We start from the raw sequence: 24,550 nt of genomic DNA, 5'->3' as shown, positions 1-24,550 counted from the left end.
TTCCATGGAGGTACATGATTGTGGCTTACTGCGGACTTTTCAGTAAAGCGTGCGGCTCGAGGCTGGGCAATGACGTCAAACATGTATCGTCGACGTGCGGCTCCGGCCGTTGTGCTGTACTTTCACCTCATTCTTCTGGATCCAGAGCCTATGTTTACCAATTGAATCTAAACATGCAGAATGGACTAGCCGTCATTGTAAAATTCCAGTTTAGACTTGTAAGCCACGATAGAGCTATAGGTATCAAGAACCCCGAGCATTTAACATTCGGGTCACGATAGTCCTTCGAATTCTAACACTTCAATTCATCGACCTTAAGTTTTGAGTGTGATATCCGAGGGGGCTGGCCTTGAACAACTTCGTCATGTATATTAGTATATATTTGCCGTTTATTCATCAGTTATCTCTCCGTTCTTGCATTAAATCATTTTGTAGCTTCAGGAATCAATCATTACACAGTTCCCACTACAAATTTAGCTACATAGTCTGCCGCCTCAAAATGCAGTACATACTGGACACTCCTGCCCGCACAGGTTTGAGGTGCAGTCTGCAATCTACCGCCCCATATGTGCCATTCGTACTACAGCTCGCATAGTCCTCAACGATGCATCCGATAGTGCGATATCGGGCTCGCCGGCTGACGCAGACCCCCCCATGGCAACCTGTTTACCAAGAGTTTCCACGTGTTGAAAGATCTCCTGGGTTGTATCGCCAGCTGCAACGCCCGTGGATCGCAATGCAGCACGTGATAATTGAAAAGACACAAATAACTCCTTGAGATACGCGAAGGACCATCCTTCTGTCCGTAAAGAGAGCTCCTCGCCAAATATTTCTCTACTTGCGTACTGATCGCCATTGACGCCGATTCCTAGAGATTCGAGTTTCAAAAGCCACATGTTGATGTATTTCTGCCGTAGATATGGCGAAGGTAGATCAAAGACATACTTTGTATCGAAACGTGATGGCCGGTTGAGGATGGCTTGATCAATATTCTCAGGGTGGTTGGTAGTTGCCACAGTTAAGATACCATGGTTGCTCTCAAGGCCGTCGAGTTCATTGAGGAAAAACGAGCGGGTCATTGGCTCGAGGAGCGAATCAAGATCTTCGAGAACGAGAATGCACGGGGCCGACTGTCGTGCCTTTTTGAAAATAGCCCGAATCCCGAATTCGGGACCCCTGGGTGACTTGAACGATTTCACGTAGAGACAAGGGACAGACGCGTCTTTTATGATCGCCTTGATTGCTTCGGTTTTGCCGTTCCCGGGAGATCCGATTAAGAGGATTCCGCGCTTCCACGCTACGTTCAGGGATTTGTATGCGTCTTCGCTGTCGAAAAATACGGAAGTATCTCGGCGTAGGTTGTGAAGCATATCTGCTTCCAAAACAATGCGCTTCCAATCTGCGCTCTGGACAACGTGATACATATCTTTGTCCTTTCTCCAACCTTGATCGAACACCCAGATTTCGTCCTTCAAATTTTCCATCCAGTCATATACATCTTGCACGAGTTTCGTTCCAGCGGTTAGGTCCTCGCCGTCAAAGACCAAATAAATCGCCCGCATGGCAGTATGAAAATCTGTCCAGTGAAACTGGTAGATGTTGAAATGCGTCGACTCATAGTCTACTTCAAATACGCCGTTTCGGAGAGATCTCTCAAGCTGGGCGCATTGGTAGGTCTCTTCCTCATGGTGAATGCGGTCGAAGTTCCTTCCATTCCTCACTTTTTCGCTACGAGTCAGCATAACATGCTGCTTGGGGAACTGCGCTCCGATCAGTACATCTTCCGTGGCATTCTTTGACGCGAAGAATCCAGACAAGTCGAAACATAGATCGTCAAGGGAAACTATCTGACTATTAGGATGATGCTTTTTCACTGACTCGAATAGCCGATAGAGCGTGTTTGTTGATCGGCCAGCGTACGCATCATCAAGGGACGCATCCATCCAGTTGAGATCCTCTTCCGAGTCCGGCAGCGGTGCTGAAGCGGGTTGCAGCAAAGCCGACAGCGAACGTACAAACCCCCACAACCCCGTGATGTTTGGATATGCCACTGGGTTTATCTGTCTACGTTCCATCGCAGCAGTTTTAAAGAGTGACAAAATATGAGCTACTTGGTCAAATCTTGATTTATAAAGAGCGGGCAGATCGCGGAGACAGCTGAATGACGTGTCTATGTAGTTTGCGGCGCACGTCGAGTCATCTTTTAGTTTTGATTTCCCCTGTCCAAGATATTCGCTTCTACATATTTGTTTTGTAAATACATAAGTTATATAACTTTGGCAGTTGCCAAAACTGCCTTGCCCGAACGATTAACAATGGTAACTATTTGCCCGGATAATAGTAAATATCAAGCATTTCCATCGATAATAGGAACCTGGACAGAACACTAGGGAGAACACGCCACCTACGTCATCACTACCATCACTATTCCACGGTAGATCGTGGGCATATGGCAGAAAGAAGTCGGGCTGGACACAAGACGGAATCGCCGGGTTTTGCTCATATTGTATATCATATTGCCTGCCAAAAAATCTGGCGACATTATCGCTTGTTTTATCGCCTACCCGACGATACCGTATCGACGTATCGTGTGGTTCGGGTAGTCCGGCATTGATATGTTGAGCCGCACCGACTCCACGGGTCGGTTCACGATTTCGAGAAGGCGTTCTAGATGTTCATCAAGTTGAGTAAGGATCCACGAGTCGTTGAGCCGGTTTTTCAGCGGACCTTCCCAGGAATGCAGAGTATGCTCTCCGCCTGGTGAAGTGGTGATGCCATTTGCATTCTTACTTCTCTTTGTCATTGGAAGAGTTCTATAAGAGTTGAATGGTTTTTGTCATCCTTGCACAAGAGCAGTAATGTCTGATCATTGTCTTGCACGAAGTTATTATGTCGCCATAATGTTTGACTCGATAAGGTAAGACTACCGCAGAAAAACCAGCCTCAACGGGATCCGTCATAGTCTGCCGTCAGGGTGGAGCGATAGTAGCCGTTCCAAGTAACTTCAACTCCGACGCGTGCTCTACGCGTTTGGATGCCTAGAGCAGGTATCGAACGTAAAGAGTACACAGCGTTCGCTGACCACAGTTGCTATCTGCCAAGTGTATTTTGTCAACGATGGTCGTGCGACTCTTCTTAGTCAACGATGGTCGTGCGACTCTTCTTAGCTACGCCTGACAGTCTCTAAGTCTCAACCATTAATTTCTAGATTTGTAACCAGTTGGAAAATTATCTTGGTTTAACTATTAATAACCTGAAGCTACTACGAGGTTTATTCATCAGTTTTCTCTCCGTTCTTGCATTAAAACATTTCAGTACAAAGTTGCAATCATAAACTATTGCTTTAGCTACATAGTCCGCTGCCTCACAATGCGGTACATATTGGGAACTCCTGCGCGCACAAGTTTGAGGTGCACGAGTTTGAGGTGCAGCCTGCAATCTAACGCATCATACGTCCCATCTGCATTCGCATACCCCTGAACGACATGGCCGATAGTGCGGCATCGGGATCGTCGGCTGACGATGACGCGTCCATGGCAACCTGTTTACCAAGAGTTTCCACGTGTTGAAAGATCTCCTGGGTTGTATCGCCAGCTGCAACGCCTGTAGATTGCAATGCAGCACGTGATAATTGAAAAGACACAAATAACTCCTTGAGATACGCGAATGACCATCCTTCTGTCCGTAAAGCGAGCTCCTCGGCAAATACTTCTATGCTTGCGTACTGATCGCCATTGACGCCGATTCCTAGAGATTCGAGTTTCAAGAGCCACATGTTGATGTATTTCTGCCGTAGATATGGCGAAGGTAGATCAAAGACATACTTTGTATCGAAACGTGATGGACGGTTGAGGATGGCGTGATCAATATTCTCAGGGTGGTTGGTAGTTGCCACAGTTAAGATACCATGGTTGCTCTCAAGGCCGTCGAGTTCATTGAGGAAAAATGAGCGGGTCATGGGCTCGAGGAGCGAATCAAGATCTTCGAGGACGAGAATGCATGGGGCCGATTGCCGCGCCTTTTTGAAAATAGTTCGGATCCCGAATTCGGGACCGTCGTGCGACTTGAACGACTTCACGTAGAGACAAGGGACAGACGTGCCTTTTATGATAGCCTTGATTGCTTCGGTTTTGCCGTTCCCGGGAGGTCCGATTAAGAGGATTCCGCGCTTCCACGCTACGTTCAGGGATTTGTATGCGTCTTCGCTGTCGAAAAATACGGAAGTATCTCGGCGTAGGTTGTGAAGCATATCTGCTTCCAAGACAATACCATTCCAATCTGCGCTCTGGACAAGCTGGTACATATTCTTGTCCTTTCTCCAATTACTTGATCGAACACCCAGATTTCGTCCTTTACATTCTCCATCCAGTCATATACATCTTGCACGAGTTCCGTTCCAGCCGTTAGGTCGTCACCGTCAAAGACCAAATAAATCGCCCGTATGGGTGAATACCAGTCAAACTGGTAGATATTGAAATGCGTCGATGCATAGTCTACTTCAAATCCGCCATTCTGGAGCGATTTCTCAAGCGTGGGCAGTTGGTAGGTCTCTTCCTCACCGTGGTATCGCCTGAAATCTCTGAAGTTCCTCGCATTGTCGCTTCGAGTCAGCACGATATGCTGCTTGGGGACCTGCGCTCCAATCAGTACATCTTCTGTGATATTCTTTGACGCCAGGAATCCAGTCAAGTCGAAATTTGGATCGTCAAGGGAAAGTATCTGGCTGTTAGGATGCTGCTTCTTCACTAACTCGAATAGCCGGTAGTGCGTGTTTGCTGTTCGGCCAGCGTAAGCATTATCAAGGGCAGCATCCATCCAGTTGGAAGCCGCCACCGAATCCGGCGCCGGTGATGCAGCGGGTGACATTAGAAGCAAAATCCATAGCGACCGCACAAGGTGCCACAACCCTGTTTTGTTTGCATTTGCCATAAAATTTATCGGCTCGCGTCGGCAGTGTGATAAATAATGAGGTACTTTGCTGAAATCTAGATCTATCAAGAGCAAAACGCGAGATGCATGACTGATGCGACGATGCAGTTGCGGCGCATGACGGTTTGCAGTTGTCACCTATTTCTTGTGCTCTGGTTTCCCTTGTGCAAGATGTACACTTCGACATATTTGTTTTATTTTGATACATATATAATTTTGGCAGTTGCCGAATTGTCTTGCCCGAATAATAGTAACTATCAAGCATACCTTTGATTAATAGGAACGCCATATAGCAACAGGGAGAACCGCCACTACGACGTGAGGGGCGCAATGATCGAACATTCACCTGCTGGGCTCCTGCCTAAGGCTCCCGCAAATACTGTCGCTGGTCTGGCATTCTTGCACGCACGTCTCGGATCAGGTCCACCTTCGCCTGCCAAGTGTCGGCGGTCTGTCACTGATCGAACGAACTCAGCAAATAATTCTGTCGCTTGTAGAGATAAGGTTTAAAGCTCGCTGCACGTGATAATTACCATTTGCTGCTGAGATCTTCCAAATAGCTTTTGACCGAAAAATAGAGAAAGTTCGGAGCAAGAACGATATCAATGAGGACGATGATGAAGGGTATACAGACCACAATGAATTTGACGGTGCATTTGAGGCAATACGGGCCGACGAGATGTCTCTCATTTACACATATAGCAGTGCTGAAAAAGCCACGGTAGATCGTGGGCATATGGGACAAATAGATGGAGTAATTGAACTAGGAACGTATTTAAAAAAGTTGATCAGAATACATCGTTATTCTAATACCAAATAATCGTATATCACTGGATTCTGGTACCGATTGTCGGCCACACCGACTGCCGGCCATTGGGTAAGCAAGTCGCCATCAGGCCATGTAGCAAAGCGGAGACTAAACCCCAGATTCTCCGGCTCATACAAATAACCTCTGCCCTGGCCATGCCCCGTCAAAAATGCATCTGAACATTGTCGTCGGTCTGTCATCTCAGGCCTCACTAGTGTCTTTGAGACTTGTCTCTCACAGGTTCTGTGCCTATTTTTATTGTTGCTATTCTACAATCAAGCCTGAAGAGTGGCAGCAGTAACCGAGGAATAAGTCGGAGTTACGACTGATGGCCTTTCAAGTTTTCGCATATAAGGCTTTGCTATGATTCTCATCACTTCTTGGTCATTTGCATCAGGCATGAAAGGTGCCAATGTATTAACCTCAGCCTTCATTTGATATACCAGACACGTATCATTGACTAACTCGACGACTGACCAAAATCTGCCACTTCATGCCTATTAACAGGTCTTTGGGTTAATACTTTCTCACACCGTCTCCGGGAGAGATGAAAAATTTCGAAAGCGTGTTCGTGCGAGAGACGGAAAGTGCGTGGTAACCGGTGTTGCCAATCCCCAATCGCGGGTTGATGAGGACAATTGGTCAATTTACCATGCCGCCCACATTTTTCCGCTGTCAGGTGAAGAATGGTTCAATGCGAATGGTTTTTCTAGGTGGATTACATATAAAGAGGAGGAGCATGACGCGCCGGTCAACCCATGTCAGAACGGACTGCTTATGAAGGTGGACGCCCATGCGGAGTTTGACAACTTTAGCATCAGTATCAATGTGGATGATGACTACAAGATAGTTACATTTACGGATGATATTCTCAATGTAGGCGCCCGGCGACTTGACCCGGTTTGTCGAGATCCGAAAAGTGAGCAAAGTGTAAGGGATGAGATTCTACGGTGGCACTTTCGTCAAGCAGTGTTGGCCAATATGAGAGGCACTGGGGAACCAATTTTTGAGACTGATTTCCCACCTGGAAGTGATATGGTGGGCGAGATCATCAGTGGTCCGGAAGCCGCGAAACGGATGGAGGCTGAGCTTTTCTCAAGGTTGAATGGGTTCTCGGTCGCCATGGGAACCTACTCTCAATGCGATCAGACTTGTAAGTCATCTGAGAGTGAGTGCCATGGCGTCGGCAGGCTCGGAGAAGAGCTATAATCTTGCAGCAAGTTTATTGAATTCCTGTATCTTTTGGGACTGTCGGCAGATACTTCTCTCATATTTAAAACACTTGTGGGGTTATTCAGTTCGCCAACAAAGGTAGACTCTGAGCTGTAACAAATGCCGAGACGAGAAACACCGGAATATAGTATATTTGCATGAAAGATCCACTCTATTTACATTACCACTCATCATGCAATTAATCTACATCAAAACTGCGCCAACGCCAAGCACAAACGCAGCTACCATCACAACCACAGAAACAGGGTGAAAGGTAAGAGTGCTGGCCTTGCTTGTGTTCGATCCTTGCGTGGTATGTGCGCTAGTCGTTGTCGAGCCATGGGAGTGTGACGTCGTCGCTGTGCGCATCGCAGGGACACTGGGAGTCGCTACGACGGGGAAACCAGGATCTGTAGCGCTCGGCGTTCCGGTAACGCTCGCGGTGTCGGTAAATGTGAAAGATAAGTTATTGTCATTCTCAGAATTGTTGGTTCCTGTGCCAATAAGGCCGTTTGGAATACCGCCGGCCGAAAGACTATACAGGTCCGTGACCGAGGAATTGAACGACGTCTGGGCGAGGCCAATCATTTGGTTTTCCAAGTCTGCGTCATTAGCGTGGTTCGCTATCAGCAACCAGTGAAAGAAACTGCATACCGTAAACGACATAAGCCGATCGCAAAACAGTGTCCCCAATTATATACGACTCCGTGTATGGGTCGAGCGACTGCGACACCTGCATAGCGATCGCGCAAACATCCTGACCGAAATCGTCGGTGCCCAGCACTTGGATGAATTGGTCCATGGTCACCACAACAGATGCTTTCCCACCAAACTCAAACTCTACGAGCGCGTCTGAAGTAATCACGCTGCAGTCGACTTCATATAATGCGCTCTGTTCCTGGTATTGTGCGGCGTCGGATAGCCCGAGCGCCTCGACAATCGCCGTGAGGATTGGAAGAGGGAGTGTGGCGAGAGAGGTACCGGAGTCGAGAACAGTGTATATCGTACTGTAGTCTGTCACTAGAGCATCCGAAGTGCCGTACACGATTGTTTTGCCGTTGGCATCGCTGCTGGAACTGACACTGATGCCAGTAAGTGTGACGTTGAAATCAGCGTAGTAGTCAGGATACATGGGGATGACTGACAGTTCGCCAGTGAACTTGCCCATGTCAATACCGCCAAAGAGAATCGAGCCAACGTTAGCCTCGAGATCGTTGAGCCAGAGAGAGTATGCAACAAGATCAATGGTGCCGTCCTGTTTAAGACGATATGGAAGATTCGGGTAGGTTTTGTTGGACTGCTCATCGAGTGTAAATGAGACACCGAGAACTCCAAGCGATGAGTTTGAGTTTTCCGCGTAGCCGAAGACGAAGTTGTCGATTGTCGCGTTACCAATCTGGATAGTGTCTGTTGCATAGGTACCTTCCGCACCGGTAGTGTCGACGTAGGAAATGTAAAACGGATCATTCTGCAGCTGGGAGAAAGTACTAGATTTAGTTGCATCGAAAGTGCCGGATTCCTCACAATTAGTTCTTTTTGCGGCGCAGAAAGGATTCGTGGAGGCCTGTACCCATAAATCGGACGATCCGGTGTCTAGCTGTAACTTGACAGTCTGGGCCGGAGTACCAACGCTGATGGTTGCGATGTATGCAACGCCGAAGTAGTTATCGAGCTTTACGGGAACGAGGTCTCGGCGCATCAGGTTTGCGTCAGATCGCTTGACTCGTTCGACACCGAGCTGGAGCAAGCCGCCATAGTTGCGGGGTTCAAGGTCGGGAGCGACAAAGGAATGAGCGACCGGCAGTAGAGTCAAACTGCTCGCGAGAGCAGCGAGCGAGAGGATACTGCCTTTCATTGAGGCTGCCGTTCAGTTGTGAAAAGAACGTACAAGATGTAGTATAACAAACAAAATAAAGAGCGATACCGAAAAACAGGCGGAGTATTAGTCAAGATGATCGACACATTCCATTTGGTGCCTTACCCCTTGGGTCAGCAAGGTTAAATTACTGCCTCATAATAAAGCCAACCCTTTGTGCCGGGGCCACTCGACATTTGTAACCGGATCGTTGGACACAACTCTGCTACTCAATTTTTCTCATTGGTCTCGCCGTTCTATTACCAGAATCTCGGATAATCAAGTTTCCATCTGTCAATTGTCGAACAACTCCCGGAAGTTTTGCTCATCGCATTAAGCGGAAAACCGCGCCGCTTCGGAATGCAGTCATGAGTGAGATAAGGTTTAATACCGTTCTGCACGTGAGAAGTAATATTAAATAGCAATTTACTTTGGTTCGATGATATAGTTCAACATAAAGCAATCATTACATTTCCTCCTTAATGGCACCATGAACCACTTTTAACTAGCGTTGAGCATTTTCGTATCTGACATATTCTCCCAAACAACTACTGGATCAACTATTGCTAGCCACGCGATCAAATACAGTGCTTGAAGACCAAGACCAGGGGCAGATATTTCTGTTGATTGCTTAAATTGTTGTTAATTCGTCTCTATTATATATACAAAAACGCAAAACCATGCAAGCAATACATAGCATCCTAAAGTCGCCTTAAATATAAAACATTTTCCTATCCGATATATGCTCCCAAACAGAAAATCCAGCCTTCACATTTCAAACGCCTAATTGATCATGTCATCAGAAAAACACGCTCGCCACAAGTGCGACGCAAACAACAACCGTATAAACCGGAATGCGCAGTGCGAACGCCGCCGAAGTCTTGCTAGATCCTTGACCAGACTCCCCCGTCACACCGGTCGAATTTAGGACGACAATGTCCGTTGTATCGGAGTTGAACACGGCTTGAGCAATAGATATTTTTTTGTTGTCGAGATCGTAGACTATATAACCTGACCGGAGGAACGCGTCACCAAGGAGGTACTGAAGCGAGTTGGCCGAGGCTGAGGATACAGGCTGCACGCCGAGAGCGCAGACTGTACTGCCCTGCGAATTGTACTCGATTGGCACGACGAGCTGCTTGAGCCCGACTGCAAGCGTAGCCGCATTATTGAATGTTAAGTTGACGGTCGCACTCGAACTCTGGAGTGAGCAGTCAAGAAGGTATAAACCGTAGTCTTCTGAGTACTGCCCGGAGCCGATTGCCTGTACAATTGCGCTGACCATGGACTCTGGAAGAATGCCGTAAGTTGTGCCAGAGTCGAGAATGACGTTAATCGCGTTGCCGCCTTGGGACGACGACAGAATTGTAGTGCTAGAAAACGCGGAAACATACACAACGTCCGTAAGGCTAAGCAAGAACGGGCCATATGTCGAGCCCGAGGATGTAAGCATACTCACAGTTTCCAATGAGCCCGTGAACTTGCCGAGGTCGATTCCGCCGTAGAGAACGCTGCCGGTCGACGCATCAATATCGTTAAGCCAGAGTGAATAGGCTTTTACGCCAATGAGTCCATTCGACACCAACATGTCCGGCAGATTCTCGTACGTTGTCCGGGCAGCTTCGTTCGTATCGAATCCGATGCCGAACACTCCTAGACTGGAACTAGCATTCGATGCCAAGCCAAACGTAAATTTCTCGATGGAAATCCCACTAAAACTTAGAGTATCCTTTACGTAAACTCCGTCTGCAGACGTCCCATCCGCATAAGAGATCGTGAAGTCCTCGGAAGTGGAGGTGAACGTGCTGCTGCTGGCTCCGTCGAACTTCCCAGTCGTTGCGCAAAAGTCCGGTGAGACCAGGCAAGTAGGATTATCCGAGCTCTGGACCCACAAGTCTGAACTACCAGTGTCGAGCTGCACACGGATACTTTGTCCGGGGGTGCCGATGGTGATGTTTGTTAGATACGCGCCGTCTTTGATGTCGTTGTCGAGTGTCATCGTGACGGTCGAATTAGAGTCTCGTTTCTGGAGGCGCCTGGCTAGTCGCTCCTTTGGCTTTGACCGGGCTTCTATGGGGAAGTGGACGACGCCCTGGGTTTTCGAGCGATATTCTATTATCGGCGACCCAAGGACGGACTCGGAAGCCAGAAGGGCGAGCGTAGCGATCGTGCTGAACTTCATGGTTGTATACCGTGGACAGGACAAAAAAGAATCAACAAATTAGAGAAAGAAAGAAAGAAAGACAGTAGCTTTGATGGTGGCCCGAGAAATGAGTGTTATATAAAAGGCGAGATATAATAGGCATACGAAGAAGGGGGACAAAGACGGAGTACGCATAGAACAAGAATGCAACTGCACAGCCGCTCAGTTGAGTTACGTCACCTGTTCCTGACTTGCCCCTGTCTGACTTTTATTGACTGACTGTCATGACCCGTGACCCATGACCCGGGATTCGTGACTCGTGACCAGCGCATACAAAAGTCGTCAGGCAAGTCTCGAAGGTAGTACGAGTATTATGCAAGGGTCTGTGAGGAGCCGCTTCTATTCTGTACGCATCGCTTATCACTATCACCGTCTCTTTCGCTGCAGCCAGCAGCCAGCAACCAGCCTCCTATGAAGATAAGTCCGTATTCCAAATATAACTCAAAACTACTTTAGAATTGGTCACATTCCAAGTGCTCAGTCGACGACGCATGGCCAAAGGCACAGCCAGCCGCAGCATGGACGCGTCATATTATTCACTCACACATTATTGGCAAGGTTTAATACTCGTATTGTAGTGAATTCTATTTCTATTTGTAGGCAGCCCTCAAATTGACACGAACCTAGCGGCTTTCGGGATCGGCGTCGCGGGCACCACGTGTGTTTTGTCAGGTTTTTGAAGCTTGGGAGTCTCCCGGAGATGGCAGGCAAAGTCAACGGCATTGTTAACAACGTTCGAATCAACCATAATAGCAGGCTTTTTACAACGCAGTCCCACGCATCTAACATACAAATATACAAAGCCATAAACAATCCGATAAATAACGCCATATACCGCAAATACTCACTGAGCGCAAAAACAATCCAAACCTATCAATACACATCACCTACCCTCGTCATCAGGTAGCCCTCGGTCCGACGACTGCTCTATAACAACTGTCGAAGCCGTAGGCGACGGCATAACAGCCCATTCTGGAATCGCAAACCGGCCGTCACCGCTTGATGACATAGCCCCGATTTTCTGTCTCTTGGCGGTATGCTCGTCTGGCAGTTCAGATGCCGGTCGTGTAGAATACGGAATTACAGGCGCCGCAGCACCGTGTCGGTTAGGTGCTGCTGTCATACCATTCAACATGTCGCCACCGTTTGTGTTCGTTGCAACCGGAAAGGCTACTGAGGCGCTTCTGGGACTTGGACTGGTGGTCGTCGTAACAGCTGGAAAGTGCAGTCTAGGCGGCGTAGAGAAATATCCTCGGATTGGCGGAGGCGATGGCGTCGTGGCCGCTTGGGCTTCTTGTCTGAGCATATCCATAGGACTCGTTATCGCCGGCAAAGAATATGGCGCCGTCGTTCCAGGATATGAACGAGATGGTGTACTTGGTCTAAAGAATTGCTCTGATTGCTGCTGGTGCTGCGGCTCATAGTGTAGCAGAGGCGGAGTAGGTGATGGTACATAATCCGAAAAATCCGGAATGGAATTTATAAAACTCTCTATCCGATTAGGCGTCTCTATAATCGAAGTAGCCGGCTCCTCAAACTCAGCAGCACCACGTTGCAATGCCTCCGTCAACATCGCAAACGGACCGTCCCCTTCATCAACGCTCTGTTCACGATTATCGTGAAGAAACTGATCGGTCTGGTACCCCGCGTCTTCTCCTGGTTCACTGGGAGTGAACAACCCAGACAGACCACTTGAACCCCGACGCCTCTCCCGATCCTCCGCAGTCACTGTTTCGTGATATCCATTGTTTGATCCATTGTGTGAAACAACCGGTTGAACTTGCCGAGGAGCTGGCTGGGCCGGATGGGCTGGCTCTTCGTCATCGCTAAGCGTCAAATCAATTACATTCGCAGGTGCCCGACTGCCACCACGCCTTGGCGACGAATCGATAACCTCAAACCCGCCCGGATGCTGCGTTGATGAAGGATTCCGTCCTGGCCCCATGTCATCTTCTGAATCAGAATCGTCGGCCGCACCATTCTGCTCCGGTACACGCCATACTCCACTCGGATCTATCTCGATCGACTCGACACTCTTCGACGTGTGTTTCAGAATCTCGTCAAAGTAGTTGTCCACCACGATATCCTCTATCGGTGCATAGATATTACATATAGGACATTGCCATGTCTATAAATAATTATCAGCAAGTTATTTTCAGACCGTTCGTACGACAACATACCGGCGCTTGTTCTTGAAGTTGTATATATGAAGTGGCATCAAAACATTGCACATGGGAACACCTTATTGTTCGAATCGGCACCTGTATCCGGCCAAATGACAGAGGACACTTCAAACTCACGATACTCGATGTCGCCACAATGTCGTCGTCATCGTCGTCTCCATGATTCTTGGTGACTATTAACAGTTAGCGGTTATGGATATCGCGCACGAGATAGAACATACTTTGCCCCATTACAGTCTCTTTCGCAAGCCGTTTCCCAGCCACTATCCGCGTAACAATGTCCTGCACACTGCGCTTTCGGGCCATATGCAGCGTAACCGTATATCTCTGCCTCGTGTATGCGTAAATCACTTCTACCATATTCCGAGTCATAGTATCCTTCGCTATGTAATCCGTCAAATCCGCCGGCTTCGCTGTTCCAGGCTTATTTTTTAATCCTCGCAAATTCGCCTGCACGACTTTACCATTCACTCTAATTTCCATGCTTTGAGGGAATTGAACGGTCGCTTGTCTGTATGCATCTTCTGATAATGCTGACAGGAGATATATGCGATACGAATTATCTCTCATTTTGTCAAGCTGCGATTGTGTGAAACGAAAGGTCATAGTGAATGAGCTCCGATGTTCAGGAATAGCTACCGAGAATTAGCATTGCAGAGACGACTTAGATAAAGATAATTGAATTGACTGACCGCCACAGTAGCAGGGATTATACAATTGCGCAAGTAGCACGAAGAAAGGACTCGATTTGAAAACCATTGGCTCTAATCAAATTCAGCCTTCGCATAAGTGTACTACATGTTCCAATAGACTTACCAGCACCCCCTGTCCCTGCAATCGTGCCATTGGGTAGACTAGAAGCGACTCTACTACCTGAAGCTGCTGTCCCCGCATACGCAGACACCACCCCCGGCCCGGCCGGCGGACTATTCCATCTACTGTAACATTACCACCCATATCCTACCAAAATCTGATTGAGAAAAACGTACGCTGGCCTCGTGGCGAAATGCTCGGCATACTGGTCTAATATGGCACGCTTCAGCACCTCATAGTCATGAACCCGGTTCGCGGTACGAAGATCATTTAATCTACCAACAATTCGCATTTGCAGCATATTTTTGCGACCCTGCATATTTAGTCCTCCTGTCTTACAAATCGCCTTAAGTGGAGGGACAGTCAGGTTCTGGTTCACGTATCGTAGCAGCTCCTAGTTTCGTCTCCATTAGCGCAATCAATCCCTGCGCAGTAAAAGAATCAATTAATACGAACATTGTGCCTCGCAAATGTATCTTCCGGTATCATTTTGGAATTTCTGGTGAGATGGCGGTACCGGCTGTTGTGGCATATGTTCTCTCGCACCGGTTTGAAGCTCTGATATTCCGCCTACGAATTCTGCTAGTCGCAACAAGGAATTCCTTAATGAATCTCACCGTTATCGTGTGTATCCGTAATGCACCACCTTGTATAATCAGAGTTACGAGTTGTATGACGTGCTCATGATTTTAAACACCTACCCGTGTTGACGATGAGTTTAAGCGGCAAGGGTTGGACGGACCCGGTTTCGCACAACTAACAAAGCCATCTCAGTTTATTTTTTTTTTGGCACCAATCACTCCGCTTATACTTTCCGCCACATTTCCTACGAGCACAATTATATATATAATGGCCAAGTCTTTAAGGGCAAAGTCCAAAGTTCGCAATCGCGGAATCAAGCGTGCGACGATTTTTGAGCCCGTCGTATTAGCACGAACAGCCCGGCTTTCGAAAAAACTGACGGGGTCAGACGTCTCGCCACAGAACGACGCTGAAGCATCCACCGCCAGCGCATCTGAGCCTGCGGACATTAATCGTCAAGAAGGTTGGTATAATACTCTTTCTTCATTATTATCGAAGTTTTTGTCTTGTGGGTCGAACGAGATCCCGGAGGACGAACTTTATTCGTTGTTCGGATTAGTTGATCACGAGTGCCTTACCTTCGTCGGAGCCTTTGAATAGTGAATCATGTTTTAGCATATCCTACTGGTTTAAGGGCAAGATATTTACATCTACGCATGTTCATGAGTGCTAATTTTCTGCTTTTTTACGCTCAGATGATGCAGCCCCCATGGACGTTGAGTCGACTGCCGCTGCCACAATCAGCACAAGTGGGTGGAAAGGATCTAGAAACGAGCAATGGAAACAGAAAAAAGTGTCGAAAATCATCACGAAAAAGAAACAGGGAAACAAGTCGCTCGTATTCCCGTCTAAGAAGCAGAAGAAGAGCAAGAAGTGATATTGTTGTACAATCCTATCCATAGCGGGTTTTATAAAAGTCATTCGGCGTTGTTTGTGGATTTCAGAATAGTGTTTTTATGGGATTTACATGTTTGGGTCATGTTTGTTGTATATGCTCATTGAGAAGGCTTCCCTGAATTATTAGATAGAAAAAGTTTGCCAATAGCGCACGGTATTGTATATTAACTGATATGATTTTCGCACAAATGTGAAAGAATAGTTCCAATATAATCCAAGACCGTTGTGGGAAAGGGCTTTATAACTCCCAACGTTGAGGCCGGGTAGCAATCTTACTCCTGAAAAAGCTTAAAAAAATTTGGGCTGCTAAAGGGAGAGTACTCTCGCCGAGCTTTCGATTATCAAGCTCTGCTGTAGGTCGGGAAGATGGGCCTGATATTTTTATATATTACTGCAGTGTTTAGGAATTAGATTGTTGCTATGGGAAAATATAGAATTCGGCATAATGCTAAGGCGCGCTCCGGATCGATCAAGAAGCAGAGGAAGTTGAGACTGTCGCGCCAACCTAGAGCCAGTCGACTTCCTGAAGCTGTTGAGAATGGTGCGGTCGAGGACACAGTTGGTTATCAGATATCGAATAAAATAAACACCGAGCATGAAGAGCAGGATCCTAATGCGCAGGTCCTTGTGCCCATGACAGAAGAGGAGAAGGCTGCGAAGAAATCCGAGTTAGAGAAGTTGCTCAAACCTCCAGAGTCGAAATGGTCTAGGGCGAAAGCGAAACGATTGGATAAATACATCGAACGACAGCTTAAACGAGAGGAGAAGAAAGTACTGCTGCAAAAATTGGCGGACTCGAAATTCGATACGTCGTTGCTTCACAGTTTGAAGAGACTCGGCACCAACAATATGTCGCGACGAGAACAGCTGCAGGAGGCACTATCAAAAGAGAAACTAGGCATTCTGGATGAAGAAGCGTCGAAGCTGCTATACGAAGAGCGAACGATTATGCCAGACCTCCCGACTAGCTGGGGCGAACCTGAATCACAGCCCGCATCGACTCAAGTCGCTGCCCCGGCATCCATACCCTTGAAGCGCGAGCACGAAGGATCTCTGTCAGCCACCTCACAAGTCATAGATTCAGGATCCGCCGTGAATAATGGAAAGGGATCTACGATGAGTCTATTTGGATCAAGCCACGGATTTGGTTTTGGAAACTTGCAGAAACGGCCGAAAACGACTGCCACACTTGTCAACAGTAACAAAAAAGTGCCATACACTTGGCGTGCCAGACTGGAGCAAGAAAAGCTGCGAAAAGCGAAGGTTCCTATGGTGAATAGTGACGATGACTACACTAGCGAGGGGTCTAATTCTGACGACAATGATGACGACGCAGCAGAGGAGGAAGAGGACAAAGAGATGGAAGAGGAGGAGGAGGAGGAGGAGGAGTGGAACGGATTTGACGATGAGCCAACTGTTGCCGAGGGCGCTACTATTGCCGACCTCTTCAAGGACAGACAGCTAGCCGACAGCGTCTCCAAAGACGTCGCGGAGGATAGTGACAGCTCAGACGACTCTGACGTTCAAGACGTCGACCAAAACAAGGACGAGGAGGAGGAGGAGGAGGAGGAGGAGGAGGAGGAAGAAGACGAAGAAGGAGATGAGGAAGAAACTGCAGGATCCCGAATATCAAGGGGTGAAAGTTTCAAGAAATGGGCTGAAATCCAGGCACGAGGTGGTGAGTCTGAAGAGTTGTCCAACATCAACGCACTACCCAGAATCATCGGACAGTACAAGCCAATCGATCGTCCCGAAGACCGCGCGACGCCGCCGCCAGAGATTGTGACAGTAGACGATGCTCAGAATCGAAAAGCGTATTACGTCCAGGTCGATCGCCATCCTGATATTCAGGCAGCGCGGATTTTGCTTCCAGTGGTTCAAGATGAGCAGCGGATTATGGAAGCCGTCAACAATAATCTGTGCGTCATTATTTGTGGTGAGACTGGTAGTGGCAAGACCACACAAGTACCACAGTTCCTATTTGAAGCTGGATATGGTGACCCTGGAAGTGACAACCCAGGTATGATTGGCATCACCCAACCTCGGCGAGTTGCTGCTGTAAGTATGGCACGACGAGTTAGTGACGAAGTTGGCTCGAAGCATAAGGGCAGAGTTGCATATCAAATTCGATTTGAACAAAACACGAGGGAAGGTACAGCTATGAAGTTTATGACTGATGGTGTCCTTCTACGGGAGCTGTCAACAGACTTTACGCTTAGTAAATATTCAGCGATCATCATTGATGAAGCACACGAGCGCAACGTGAATACAGATATCCTAATCGGCGTATTGAGCCGCGTTTTGAAGCTCCGGTATGAGATGAGCAAAGAGCAGGGATCATCTACAAAGCCGCTCAAACTCATTATCATGTCTGCCACGCTAAGAGTCTCGGACTTTTCAGAGAATAGTACTCTCTTTGAAATTGCTCCCCCAGTTCTCAATGTTGAAGCTAGACAGTTTCCAGTATGTCATTTTATCCGCGATTGGACTTTGTCTTTCTAATACGATCGTAGGTCTCGAATCATTTCAGTCGTCGTACGGCAGTCAAATATCTGGATGAAGCCTTTACAAAGATCAGCAAGATTCATCAGCGCCTACCTCCGGGAGGGATCCTTGTCTTTCTAACGGGACAGAATGAGATCACTCATTTATGCCGACGCCTCCGTCAGGCGTTCTCTAAGAAAGGAAGACATCAGAAGAACGCGATTGATGATGAGCCTGTTGATGTTTCTCTTAAACTCTCGGCGAAAGAAGGTAAATGCAACTGGCTTTCCATTATTACCTGCTTGCGCTAACGATTTCTAAGCGGGCGTTGAAGTGGAAGATATTGATCTCGGCGACGACATCATCGAGGATGTTTTCGACGACAACGTATCGGACAGTGAACTACCGGACGAGATCGAAGAAGGCTTCGAGGAACAGACGGACGAAATCAATTCAGCTCCACTGCATGTTTTGCCTCTATATTCTCTTCTCCCCACAGCGCAGCAGCTCAAGATCTTCGAGCCACCTCCAGACGATGCACGGCTCTGTGTTATTGCGACCAACGTTGCAGAGACCAGTTTGACTATTCCGGGTATTCGATATATCGTGGACTGCGGCCGCGTAAAAGAGAGACACTACGACGAAGAAACAGGTGTTCAGAGATTTGACGTCAGGTGGATTTCCAAGGCGAGTGCAGATCAACGGGCAGGTCGAGCCGGCCGTACGGGGCCTGGTCATTGCTACCGACTCTACTCCTCGGCGGTTTTCGAGAGCGAATTCAAACAGTTTGCGAAAGCAGAAATTCTGCGTATGCCTATCGAGGGCGTCGTCCTGCAGATGAAGAGCATGGGCATTGACACAATCGCCAACTTCCCGTTCCCGACTGCGCCGGATCGGAACACGTTAGTGACGGCCGAGAATCTTCTTCATTACCTCGGTGCGATTAACAGGGCCGGTCGGTTAACTGATCTTGGCCTGACAATGAGCGTGTTTCCGTTGGCACCGAGATTCGCAAAAATGCTGGTGATCGGCCAGCAATTCGACTGTCTACAATACGTCATCGCCATAGTCGCAGGCTTATCCGTCGGTGACCCGTTCTTATCCGAACACGAGCTGGGAATAGAAAGTGAGATGCTAGACAAAGAAGGCAGTGATGATAGCGGCGAGGAAGGTCAGATGACACATGGCGACATCGAGTTGAATAAACGACGACGGAAGGAGTACTATATTGTCCGACGAAAATTTTCGGGACTTGATGCTTCATCTGATGTGCTGCAGATGTTGAGCGTTATTTGCGCGTATGAATTCGAGAACGCGAAGGCTGAGTTCTGCTTTAACAATTTCGTACGTCAAAAGGTATGATTGCTTCATAATTTACATTGTCGACTAAGCTGATAAAACGATATTAGTCCATGGAGGAAATCCACAAGCTGCGGCAGCAGCTAACACACATTGTTGCGATCAATACGCCAAATCTCGCTAATCTCCAGTTTAACACACGCTTAGATGCACCATCGATTGTGCAGGTAAAGGCGTTGAAGCAAATGGTCGCATCCGGCTTCATCGACCAAGTCGTCGTCCGCGCCGATCTGGTGGCCGGCTTTGACCTTTCATCCTCCGCCTCAGGCCCAAGCAAGAAAAAGGTAAAAGTGACAGACGTCCCGTATCTCCGACTGAACCAGTACACATTCATCCGGGACACCATGTTTTTAAGCGGAAAAGGTGGTGTTGATAAGTCGTGCATTCGCGAACCTGAGTCGCCGGTTTATATCCATCCTAGCTCGGTTTTGCTCTCATCTGACGAGTCGCGGAATATTAGCGAAATGCCGCCGTTCTTGATATACAATATTATTCAACAGAGCAGTAGTGGGAATACTGTGAAAGGTGGTCGGCCACAGCCGAGGATTAGAATCAAGCCGCTCACTTCAATCACAGGAAAGCAGTTAGCAAATTTAGCTAAGACAATGTAGAGCGAGAATTGTATGGTAATTTTGCTCTGGGTTTTGGTATAGTTTCTCGAATGTAAATATGCATATAGTACAGTTCACGTCCTAACCGTGACATACAGCCAACAGCGATAATCCTTACAAAACATTATACTCAAAACCTTATATGCACCCGATAATGTCCCGTTTATCGTCAACTAATCTTCCATATTCTAGCAAGAGCCTAAAAAAATACACTTCCATGTCTTCCTTCCTCAAAGCCTTTGCTGACCATCGCCTGGAGCTATCTGCAATGTGCTTCGCAGAAACATCATTTTCAATGAGGAACCGTAGTATTTCAAAGCCTTCCTTCAAGCCAACCGAGAGAGGGACGTAATGCACCCACGGCAGTAAGCGCTCATCGTGCCACTCTTTCAACAACGTTTGCTTGACAACGAGCGATCGCGATTTCAAAAACGCATAATATCGCGCTGAATGTCCGTTCCCGTCCATGTCTAGTAAGTATTTGTACTGCCAGGTGTCTTGAAAATTCGACGCCGGCGCGACTGCTCCTAGCTCCTTTGTCTGAGCTTGGCAATCAGCATCGTCGCACTGCTGATACTTAGAAAACTTGAGGTCAATGTAATTCTCAAACGCCCCCTTAGGAACCGACTGTTCAGCGAACTGTGACTCGGTATTCTGCTCGTTCGCATTCTGCTGCTTGCTCAGCTCCGAATAGAACTCATGATCGGCTTGTTCAGTATCCTTATCATCGCCTGCCTCTTTATCCTCATGAATTTTGTCAACATCTTTAGCCTTTTGCCTCTCGATTGCCTTATCTTTAATTTTGTCATCCACATTCCGTTTGTGAATAATATTCTCATGAAGCGCATTCGATTGCGACTCACGCGCCAACTCCGCCAGCTTGCCCTGCCACCCCAACAAATTCCCGTTTTCAAGCCGTTGATTCAACTTTTCCAATTCGCTTAAATCCATCAACATTGTGCAATTCTCCGCAAAGGAGCTGAAATACGAAACAGTCCGTTGCCGATGGCCCTGTCGCCATGATCCTGCCTGGGAGTGAACCCCGCTTGCTGCTCCGCGCCAGAACATCGAGGCCGATTTTTCAGCCCAGAGTTTGTCAGACGCGAGGTCATAGGGAGCGCGTTCGGCGAAATATGAAGGCGATGGATAGAGAATGTCGCCGAATGAGGAAAGCTTGCTTTGTGAGAATATTGGTACGGATTCGGCTACTAAACTGAAGAACTCGGGACGCACAAATACGCCGTGCTGGTGCTGATATGATGGTGATAAACAGATATCCAAAGCCGCCGTGGAATTCTTAATAAAACCAATTGAAAGTGCATACTGGCTCACGCTGTCGATTTGTGTAGTTTTCACAGGTGAGTGAGGAGAGCAAGATAACTTGGCGTGACCCCAGGATGACTGTTGAGAAAACGAGTCAAAAACCGTATCAAGACTTCCAGCATCCCGTACCAGAGGAATATCCAACTCCTCGGATGGCAATTTTGTAAACTCGTTCTTCGTCCCGGATTTCTGCGGTTTGTCTAACAACGCCGCCAAATCAGCATGTGGTATCACAACGCGCGGCGAATCCAGTAAATTAAACGCGAGATCCATATCTGGCAAAAACTGGGCAAATCCGGATATTACCTCAGTAATAGTATTGTCAAACCACTGGCCCTTGGCGCCGGTCACATTTGCGATCGCGCCGTTGCGGATATACACACCGAGTAGGAAACTATCTGGATTGGCTAATGCGTCGCTGACGCGTTTTCTGATGGTGGCCGGAGATAGTCCCCAGAACGGGTGTAAGTTTTGATAGATCGTGTCGTACTCGTCCAGCACAGCTGCTTTCTTTTCTGTCGCGAACGCGTACCACTTGTCGAAGTTTGGTGGTGGATTGAGATTATATCTGCGTCTATATTCTTTCACTGCTTCAGGATATGTAGTCGTCTGCCTGGAGATTAAGTCCACGAATTTGGTTGAATGCAATTCTATGAGATATGAAATCGGATGTATAGTCGCATTCCAGGAATCCCTGCCCCCAACATTCGACACCATCACGCGCTGAGAAGAACCACCAATCCGCGGCTTCGCAGCCATATAAGTCCCAAAACTAAAAAGAAATAGCGCAATGACAAGGGTAATCAACTTGCTCAATCGAATCGACAAGTACCTGATCCTCGTGTCGCCGATGTGAGTTGGCAACAATGCGCTCGCGATCGCCATGTATGAGATACACATCGAGCTGACTTTCCAGGCAGTGTGCGAATACAGCGTTGTGCTGAGGATGCCGATTAAATCAACAAATGACGCGTTTATTGGCGAGAGTTGTTGAATGAGCACCATGATGATGATGTTTTTGATGGCGGAAAACAACGACCACACGAATATCATTGTCGCGAGCCCGTCTGAAGTCCCCAATGCACTCCATCCCGCCCAGCCATCAAGCAGTAGCGACATCAGCAACAGGCCCGCGCAAGTATATGCCGAAATCTCGCGCAGCACTGACCGAGTGAGGGGTATACTGATATCCGAGATCGACAAATACGTTGCCGCGAAAATACTTGAGCACATTCCAAAAACGAGTTGCGAAGCCCCCGGATAGTTTGGCGCAAGTGCGAGAAAAGAGGTGACGGTAATGAAGACAAGTGTGCTCATATCGACGTTCGTTGTGCCGTATGTGATATTTTTCTCATGCTCGTGAAGATTGCCGTCTACGTCACCAGCTACTGGATGCGTCATGTACTGAAATCGCAAGATGTGGACCAGTAATGGAATCAGGACCTTGAAGATATTTAGTTTTGGTGATATATGTAACTCACGGGGAATGACTGGAAACATACCGACCCGAGACCATTACCGCGTTCCCCCAACAAACTGGCGCACACTGTACTGAGCACAATGCATGTCGAGCAAATAGCCACATCTATCCGTCTATACTTTTGAAAATTCTCGTTCGTAAGAAGAAACCGATCAATGGGCAAGAATGTCGCGAGAAAGAAGGAGGCCCACGAGAAGGAGGCCGAGAAAAGGTAGCGCGAGTACGGGATCACGAAACTGGCAAAAACTGATAGCAGCGACGCTACCAGAGTCAGAAACGGCGCTGACCGGTAGAGGCCCACCATTGGAGCGATTGTGCCGTGTCCAGGCCAGTTGTTCTGGCAGTCTGGTGTTCTCGTGAAGGAAATGCGCCGCTGAGCGAAAGCCGCCCGGGAAAGTTGCACATGATTCAGTAGTGGTTTATCGGCCGTTGTCGTCGTTGTTAGAGTGGGTAATATTACAATTGCAGATTTAATCGCGCATTCATCTCAGCAATCTTTGTATGTTTAATGATATTGATAAATTATTAAAGCAAAACGTCCAAAATTCCCTACATACCGATACTACAATACAATAATGTACAACCATAATTCTCTGATACGCATATCTGACCCTGATAGCAGCTATATATATCTATCTATATACAAAAAAGGCATGCTCCGCGCTCAGTAATCAGAAGTCCAATTTGATCAATATCAATTGCCCACTTATTCCTATGTTCACGACATCGTCGTAACCTCATCTTCAGCTTTCTCAGTCTTGCCCCTTTTGGCATTGCCATTAAGCACGGTGTCCTCCGCCTTGCGCTTATTGAGCTTACCCGGATTCCTCACAAAATACAACTTCTTATCAATAGCCACTACACGTTCCTTTGACAATTCCCTCGCCCCCTCCTCAATATAACTCCTAACTTTCTTTATAACTGTGTTGAGCTGTTCCAACAGTTCCACCTTTTTCTCAAACTTCACACTCAAGTAGTCATTAATCAAGGAGTCATTCGCCATTGCAAGCGCCCCAAGCGCAATTTGAGGCGGCGTAAACATAAAAGCGGCATCCGAAAACAAACTGTCATTGGCAAATCGTCGGGCCGCGTCATGAGCTGCCCCGATTTGGTCGACACGTGAGGGGAAGATGGCTTGGATGTCGAGGAAGTAGCCATGGATCGGGTTAAACGCGTGGTGCACCATGAGTGTGAACGAGAGCGCCTGAGCGACTGTGAACTCAAGTTCGAGGATGGATTCGGGGGTGACCTTGGTGAGGAGCTGGGTGAAGCTGTCGATTGAAATGAACTGGTTTTCGGCTTTTGCTGCGAGGAAGAGACATGCGTGTCTTGTGGTACATGTGAGCGTTGGTTGAATGACACCAGACCTGGGTGAAATAACTTACAGTACATTCTTGGGGTGATATTCCATCACGCTATACCGTAGATAAAACCGCTTCAGATATGCTATAGCAGTAGCCTTGCCGATCAGTCATCACCGACGAATATTCCAGACGACCCGCTCACCTTAACATGCGATGGCAGCTTGAAGAGTCCTGCCATATCCTGCATTTTGCCACAATAGTACAGGACAAGATCCCGTTCCTCTTCCGCAGTCAGAAACTCAACCGGCAGATCGTCAAAGCCGTTAGTCGCATGTTCGCGTTTGATCTTGGCTATCGCATGCGCGTTCACTTTCTCGCGAATGGAGGACAATTCTGTCGCGGTAAAGGACCAGAGGCGGTACTGTGAGCCTTGTCGGTACAAATCGTCATCGGTCCTGGCGGCCATGTAGTTCAATAAGAGTATAAAACAAATGACGATTATTATTG

At 47.7% G+C, this 24,550-nt stretch overlaps 10 protein-coding genes across 10 annotated transcripts; 3 read left to right on the top strand and 7 right to left on the bottom strand.

Moving 5' to 3' along the window:
• Positions 1-387: 387 nt before the first annotated feature.
• Positions 388-2,161, bottom strand: V1513DRAFT_453661 (P-loop containing nucleoside triphosphate hydrolase protein). The gene is given in 3 exon segments (XM_066899278.1): positions 388-430; positions 528-575; positions 588-2,161. 2 exon segments carry the CDS (start codon positions 2,073-2,075, stop codon positions 555-557), a joined length of 1,509 nt encoding a protein of 502 aa, XP_066750809.1. The 5' UTR covers positions 2,076-2,161; the 3' UTR covers positions 388-430; positions 528-554.
• Positions 2,162-3,439: 1,278 nt separating this feature from the next.
• On the bottom strand, positions 3,440-5,370 carry V1513DRAFT_487379 (P-loop containing nucleoside triphosphate hydrolase protein; the record flags this gene model as incomplete). The annotated part of the gene is made up of 2 exons (XM_066900523.1): positions 4,327-5,370; positions 3,440-4,285 (listed from the first exon to the last, which is right to left on the bottom strand). The coding sequence occupies exons 1-2, from the start codon at positions 4,927-4,929 to the stop codon at positions 3,440-3,442; spliced, it is 1,449 nt and encodes a 482-aa protein (XP_066750808.1). The 5' UTR covers positions 4,930-5,370.
• A 766-nt stretch (positions 5,371-6,136) lies between these two features.
• Positions 6,137-7,159, top strand: V1513DRAFT_481556 (uncharacterized protein; the record flags this gene model as incomplete). The annotated part of the gene is made up of 3 exons (XM_066900362.1): positions 6,137-6,151; positions 6,245-6,890; positions 7,036-7,159. The coding sequence occupies 3 exons, from the start codon at positions 6,137-6,139 to the stop codon at positions 7,050-7,052; spliced, it is 678 nt and encodes a 225-aa protein (XP_066750807.1). The 3' UTR covers positions 7,053-7,159.
• V1513DRAFT_453650 (aspartic peptidase domain-containing protein) lies at positions 6,944-8,926 on the bottom strand. The gene is made up of 2 exons (XM_066899277.1): positions 7,604-8,926; positions 6,944-7,551 (listed from the first exon to the last, which is right to left on the bottom strand). Exons 1-2 carry the CDS (start codon positions 8,802-8,804, stop codon positions 7,154-7,156), a joined length of 1,599 nt encoding a protein of 532 aa, XP_066750806.1. The 5' UTR covers positions 8,805-8,926; the 3' UTR covers positions 6,944-7,153.
• Positions 8,927-9,421: 495 nt separating this feature from the next.
• On the bottom strand, positions 9,422-11,403 carry V1513DRAFT_453649 (aspartic peptidase domain-containing protein). Its single transcript, XM_066899276.1, has one exon. It carries the CDS (start codon positions 10,984-10,986, stop codon positions 9,604-9,606), a length of 1,383 nt encoding a protein of 460 aa, XP_066750805.1. The 5' UTR covers positions 10,987-11,403; the 3' UTR covers positions 9,422-9,603.
• Positions 11,404-11,634: 231 nt separating this feature from the next.
• V1513DRAFT_453646 (PINIT domain-containing protein) lies at positions 11,635-14,720 on the bottom strand. Its single transcript, XM_066899275.1, has 7 exons — positions 14,460-14,720; positions 14,180-14,397; positions 14,007-14,125; positions 13,883-13,954; positions 13,412-13,825; positions 13,188-13,363; positions 11,635-13,135 (listed from the first exon to the last, which is right to left on the bottom strand). Exons 1-7 carry the CDS (start codon positions 14,490-14,492, stop codon positions 11,891-11,893), a joined length of 2,277 nt encoding a protein of 758 aa, XP_066750804.1. The 5' UTR covers positions 14,493-14,720; the 3' UTR covers positions 11,635-11,890.
• A 56-nt stretch (positions 14,721-14,776) lies between these two features.
• Positions 14,777-15,679, top strand: V1513DRAFT_453639 (uncharacterized protein). The gene is made up of 2 exons (XM_066899274.1): positions 14,777-15,048; positions 15,281-15,679. Exons 1-2 carry the CDS (start codon positions 14,853-14,855, stop codon positions 15,460-15,462), a joined length of 378 nt encoding a protein of 125 aa, XP_066750803.1. The 5' UTR covers positions 14,777-14,852; the 3' UTR covers positions 15,463-15,679.
• A 133-nt stretch (positions 15,680-15,812) lies between these two features.
• V1513DRAFT_406132 (P-loop containing nucleoside triphosphate hydrolase protein) lies at positions 15,813-20,073 on the top strand. The gene is made up of 6 exons (XM_066895624.1): positions 15,813-16,013; positions 16,077-16,967; positions 17,037-17,945; positions 17,996-18,236; positions 18,289-19,322; positions 19,376-20,073. Exons 1-6 carry the CDS (start codon positions 15,903-15,905, stop codon positions 19,934-19,936), a joined length of 3,747 nt encoding a protein of 1,248 aa, XP_066750802.1. The 5' UTR covers positions 15,813-15,902; the 3' UTR covers positions 19,937-20,073.
• Positions 19,962-23,267, bottom strand: V1513DRAFT_453633 (uncharacterized protein). The gene is made up of 2 exons (XM_066899273.1): positions 22,762-23,267; positions 19,962-22,702 (listed from the first exon to the last, which is right to left on the bottom strand). The coding sequence occupies exons 1-2, from the start codon at positions 23,041-23,043 to the stop codon at positions 20,075-20,077; spliced, it is 2,910 nt and encodes a 969-aa protein (XP_066750801.1). The 5' UTR covers positions 23,044-23,267; the 3' UTR covers positions 19,962-20,074.
• On the bottom strand, positions 23,268-24,536 carry V1513DRAFT_487372 (cyclin-like protein). The gene is made up of 3 exons (XM_066900522.1): positions 24,246-24,536; positions 24,125-24,198; positions 23,268-24,067 (listed from the first exon to the last, which is right to left on the bottom strand). The coding sequence occupies exons 1-3, from the start codon at positions 24,507-24,509 to the stop codon at positions 23,458-23,460; spliced, it is 948 nt and encodes a 315-aa protein (XP_066750800.1). The 5' UTR covers positions 24,510-24,536; the 3' UTR covers positions 23,268-23,457.
• Between the last annotated feature and the right edge of the window lie 14 nt (positions 24,537-24,550).

The sequence above is a fragment of the Lipomyces chichibuensis genome (assembly GCF_038497645.1).
Source record: "Lipomyces chichibuensis strain CBS 12929 unplaced genomic scaffold V1513scaffold_61, whole genome shotgun sequence".
Taxonomy (NCBI): Eukaryota; Fungi; Ascomycota; class Lipomycetes; order Lipomycetales; family Lipomycetaceae; genus Lipomyces; species Lipomyces chichibuensis.
Note: the sequence above shows the minus strand (reverse complement) of the source record. Positions and strands in the feature narration are given on the sequence as shown.

Excerpts from the sequence above, each read along its gene's own strand:
- V1513DRAFT_453661 (XM_066899278.1), bottom strand. The coding sequence starts at position 2,075 with ATGGAACGTAGACAGATAAACCCAGTGGCATATCCAAACATCACGGGG.
- V1513DRAFT_453650 (XM_066899277.1), bottom strand. The coding sequence starts at position 8,804 with ATGAAAGGCAGTATCCTCTCGCTCGCTGCTCTCGCGAGCAGTTTGACT. Across the intron at positions 7,552-7,603 it reads ATCGGCTTATGTCGTTTACG|ACTTGGAAAACCAAATGATT; the intron begins GTATGCAGTTTC and ends CTAATGACGCAG.
- V1513DRAFT_453649 (XM_066899276.1), bottom strand. The coding sequence starts at position 10,986 with ATGAAGTTCAGCACGATCGCTACGCTCGCCCTTCTGGCTTCCGAGTCC.
- V1513DRAFT_453646 (XM_066899275.1), bottom strand. The coding sequence starts at position 14,492 with ATGATACCGGAAGATACATTTGCGAGGCACAAT. Across the intron at positions 13,955-14,006 it reads TGCAGGGACAGGGGGTGCTG|AGCCAATGGTTTTCAAATCG; the intron begins GTAAGTCTATTG and ends GAATTTGATTAG. Across the intron at positions 13,136-13,187 it reads AACTTCAAGAACAAGCGCCG|ACATGGCAATGTCCTATATG; the intron begins GTATGTTGTCGT and ends AATTATTTATAG.
- V1513DRAFT_453639 (XM_066899274.1), top strand. The coding sequence starts at position 14,853 with ATGGCCAAGTCTTTAAGGGCAAAGTCCAAAGTTCGCAATCGCGGAATC. Across the intron at positions 15,049-15,280 it reads GGACATTAATCGTCAAGAAG|ATGATGCAGCCCCCATGGAC; the intron begins GTTGGTATAATA and ends TTTTACGCTCAG.
- V1513DRAFT_406132 (XM_066895624.1), top strand. The coding sequence starts at position 15,903 with ATGGGAAAATATAGAATTCGGCATAATGCTAAGGCGCGCTCCGGATCG. Across the intron at positions 17,946-17,995 it reads TTGAAGCTAGACAGTTTCCA|GTCTCGAATCATTTCAGTCG; the intron begins GTATGTCATTTT and ends ATACGATCGTAG. Across the intron at positions 19,323-19,375 it reads ACAATTTCGTACGTCAAAAG|TCCATGGAGGAAATCCACAA; the intron begins GTATGATTGCTT and ends AAACGATATTAG.
- V1513DRAFT_453633 (XM_066899273.1), bottom strand. The coding sequence starts at position 23,043 with ATGGTGGGCCTCTACCGGTCAGCGCCGTTTCTGACTCTGGTAGCGTCG. Across the intron at positions 22,703-22,761 it reads GCGGTAATGGTCTCGGGTCG|GTCCTGATTCCATTACTGGT; the intron begins GTATGTTTCCAG and ends AATATCTTCAAG.
- V1513DRAFT_487372 (XM_066900522.1), bottom strand. The coding sequence starts at position 24,509 with ATGGCCGCCAGGACCGATGACGATTTGTACCGACAAGGCTCACAGTAC. Across the intron at positions 24,199-24,245 it reads AGCTGCCATCGCATGTTAAG|GCTACTGCTATAGCATATCT; the intron begins GTGAGCGGGTCG and ends CTGATCGGCAAG. Across the intron at positions 24,068-24,124 it reads TATCACCCCAAGAATGTACT|ACACGCATGTCTCTTCCTCG; the intron begins GTAAGTTATTTC and ends ATGTACCACAAG.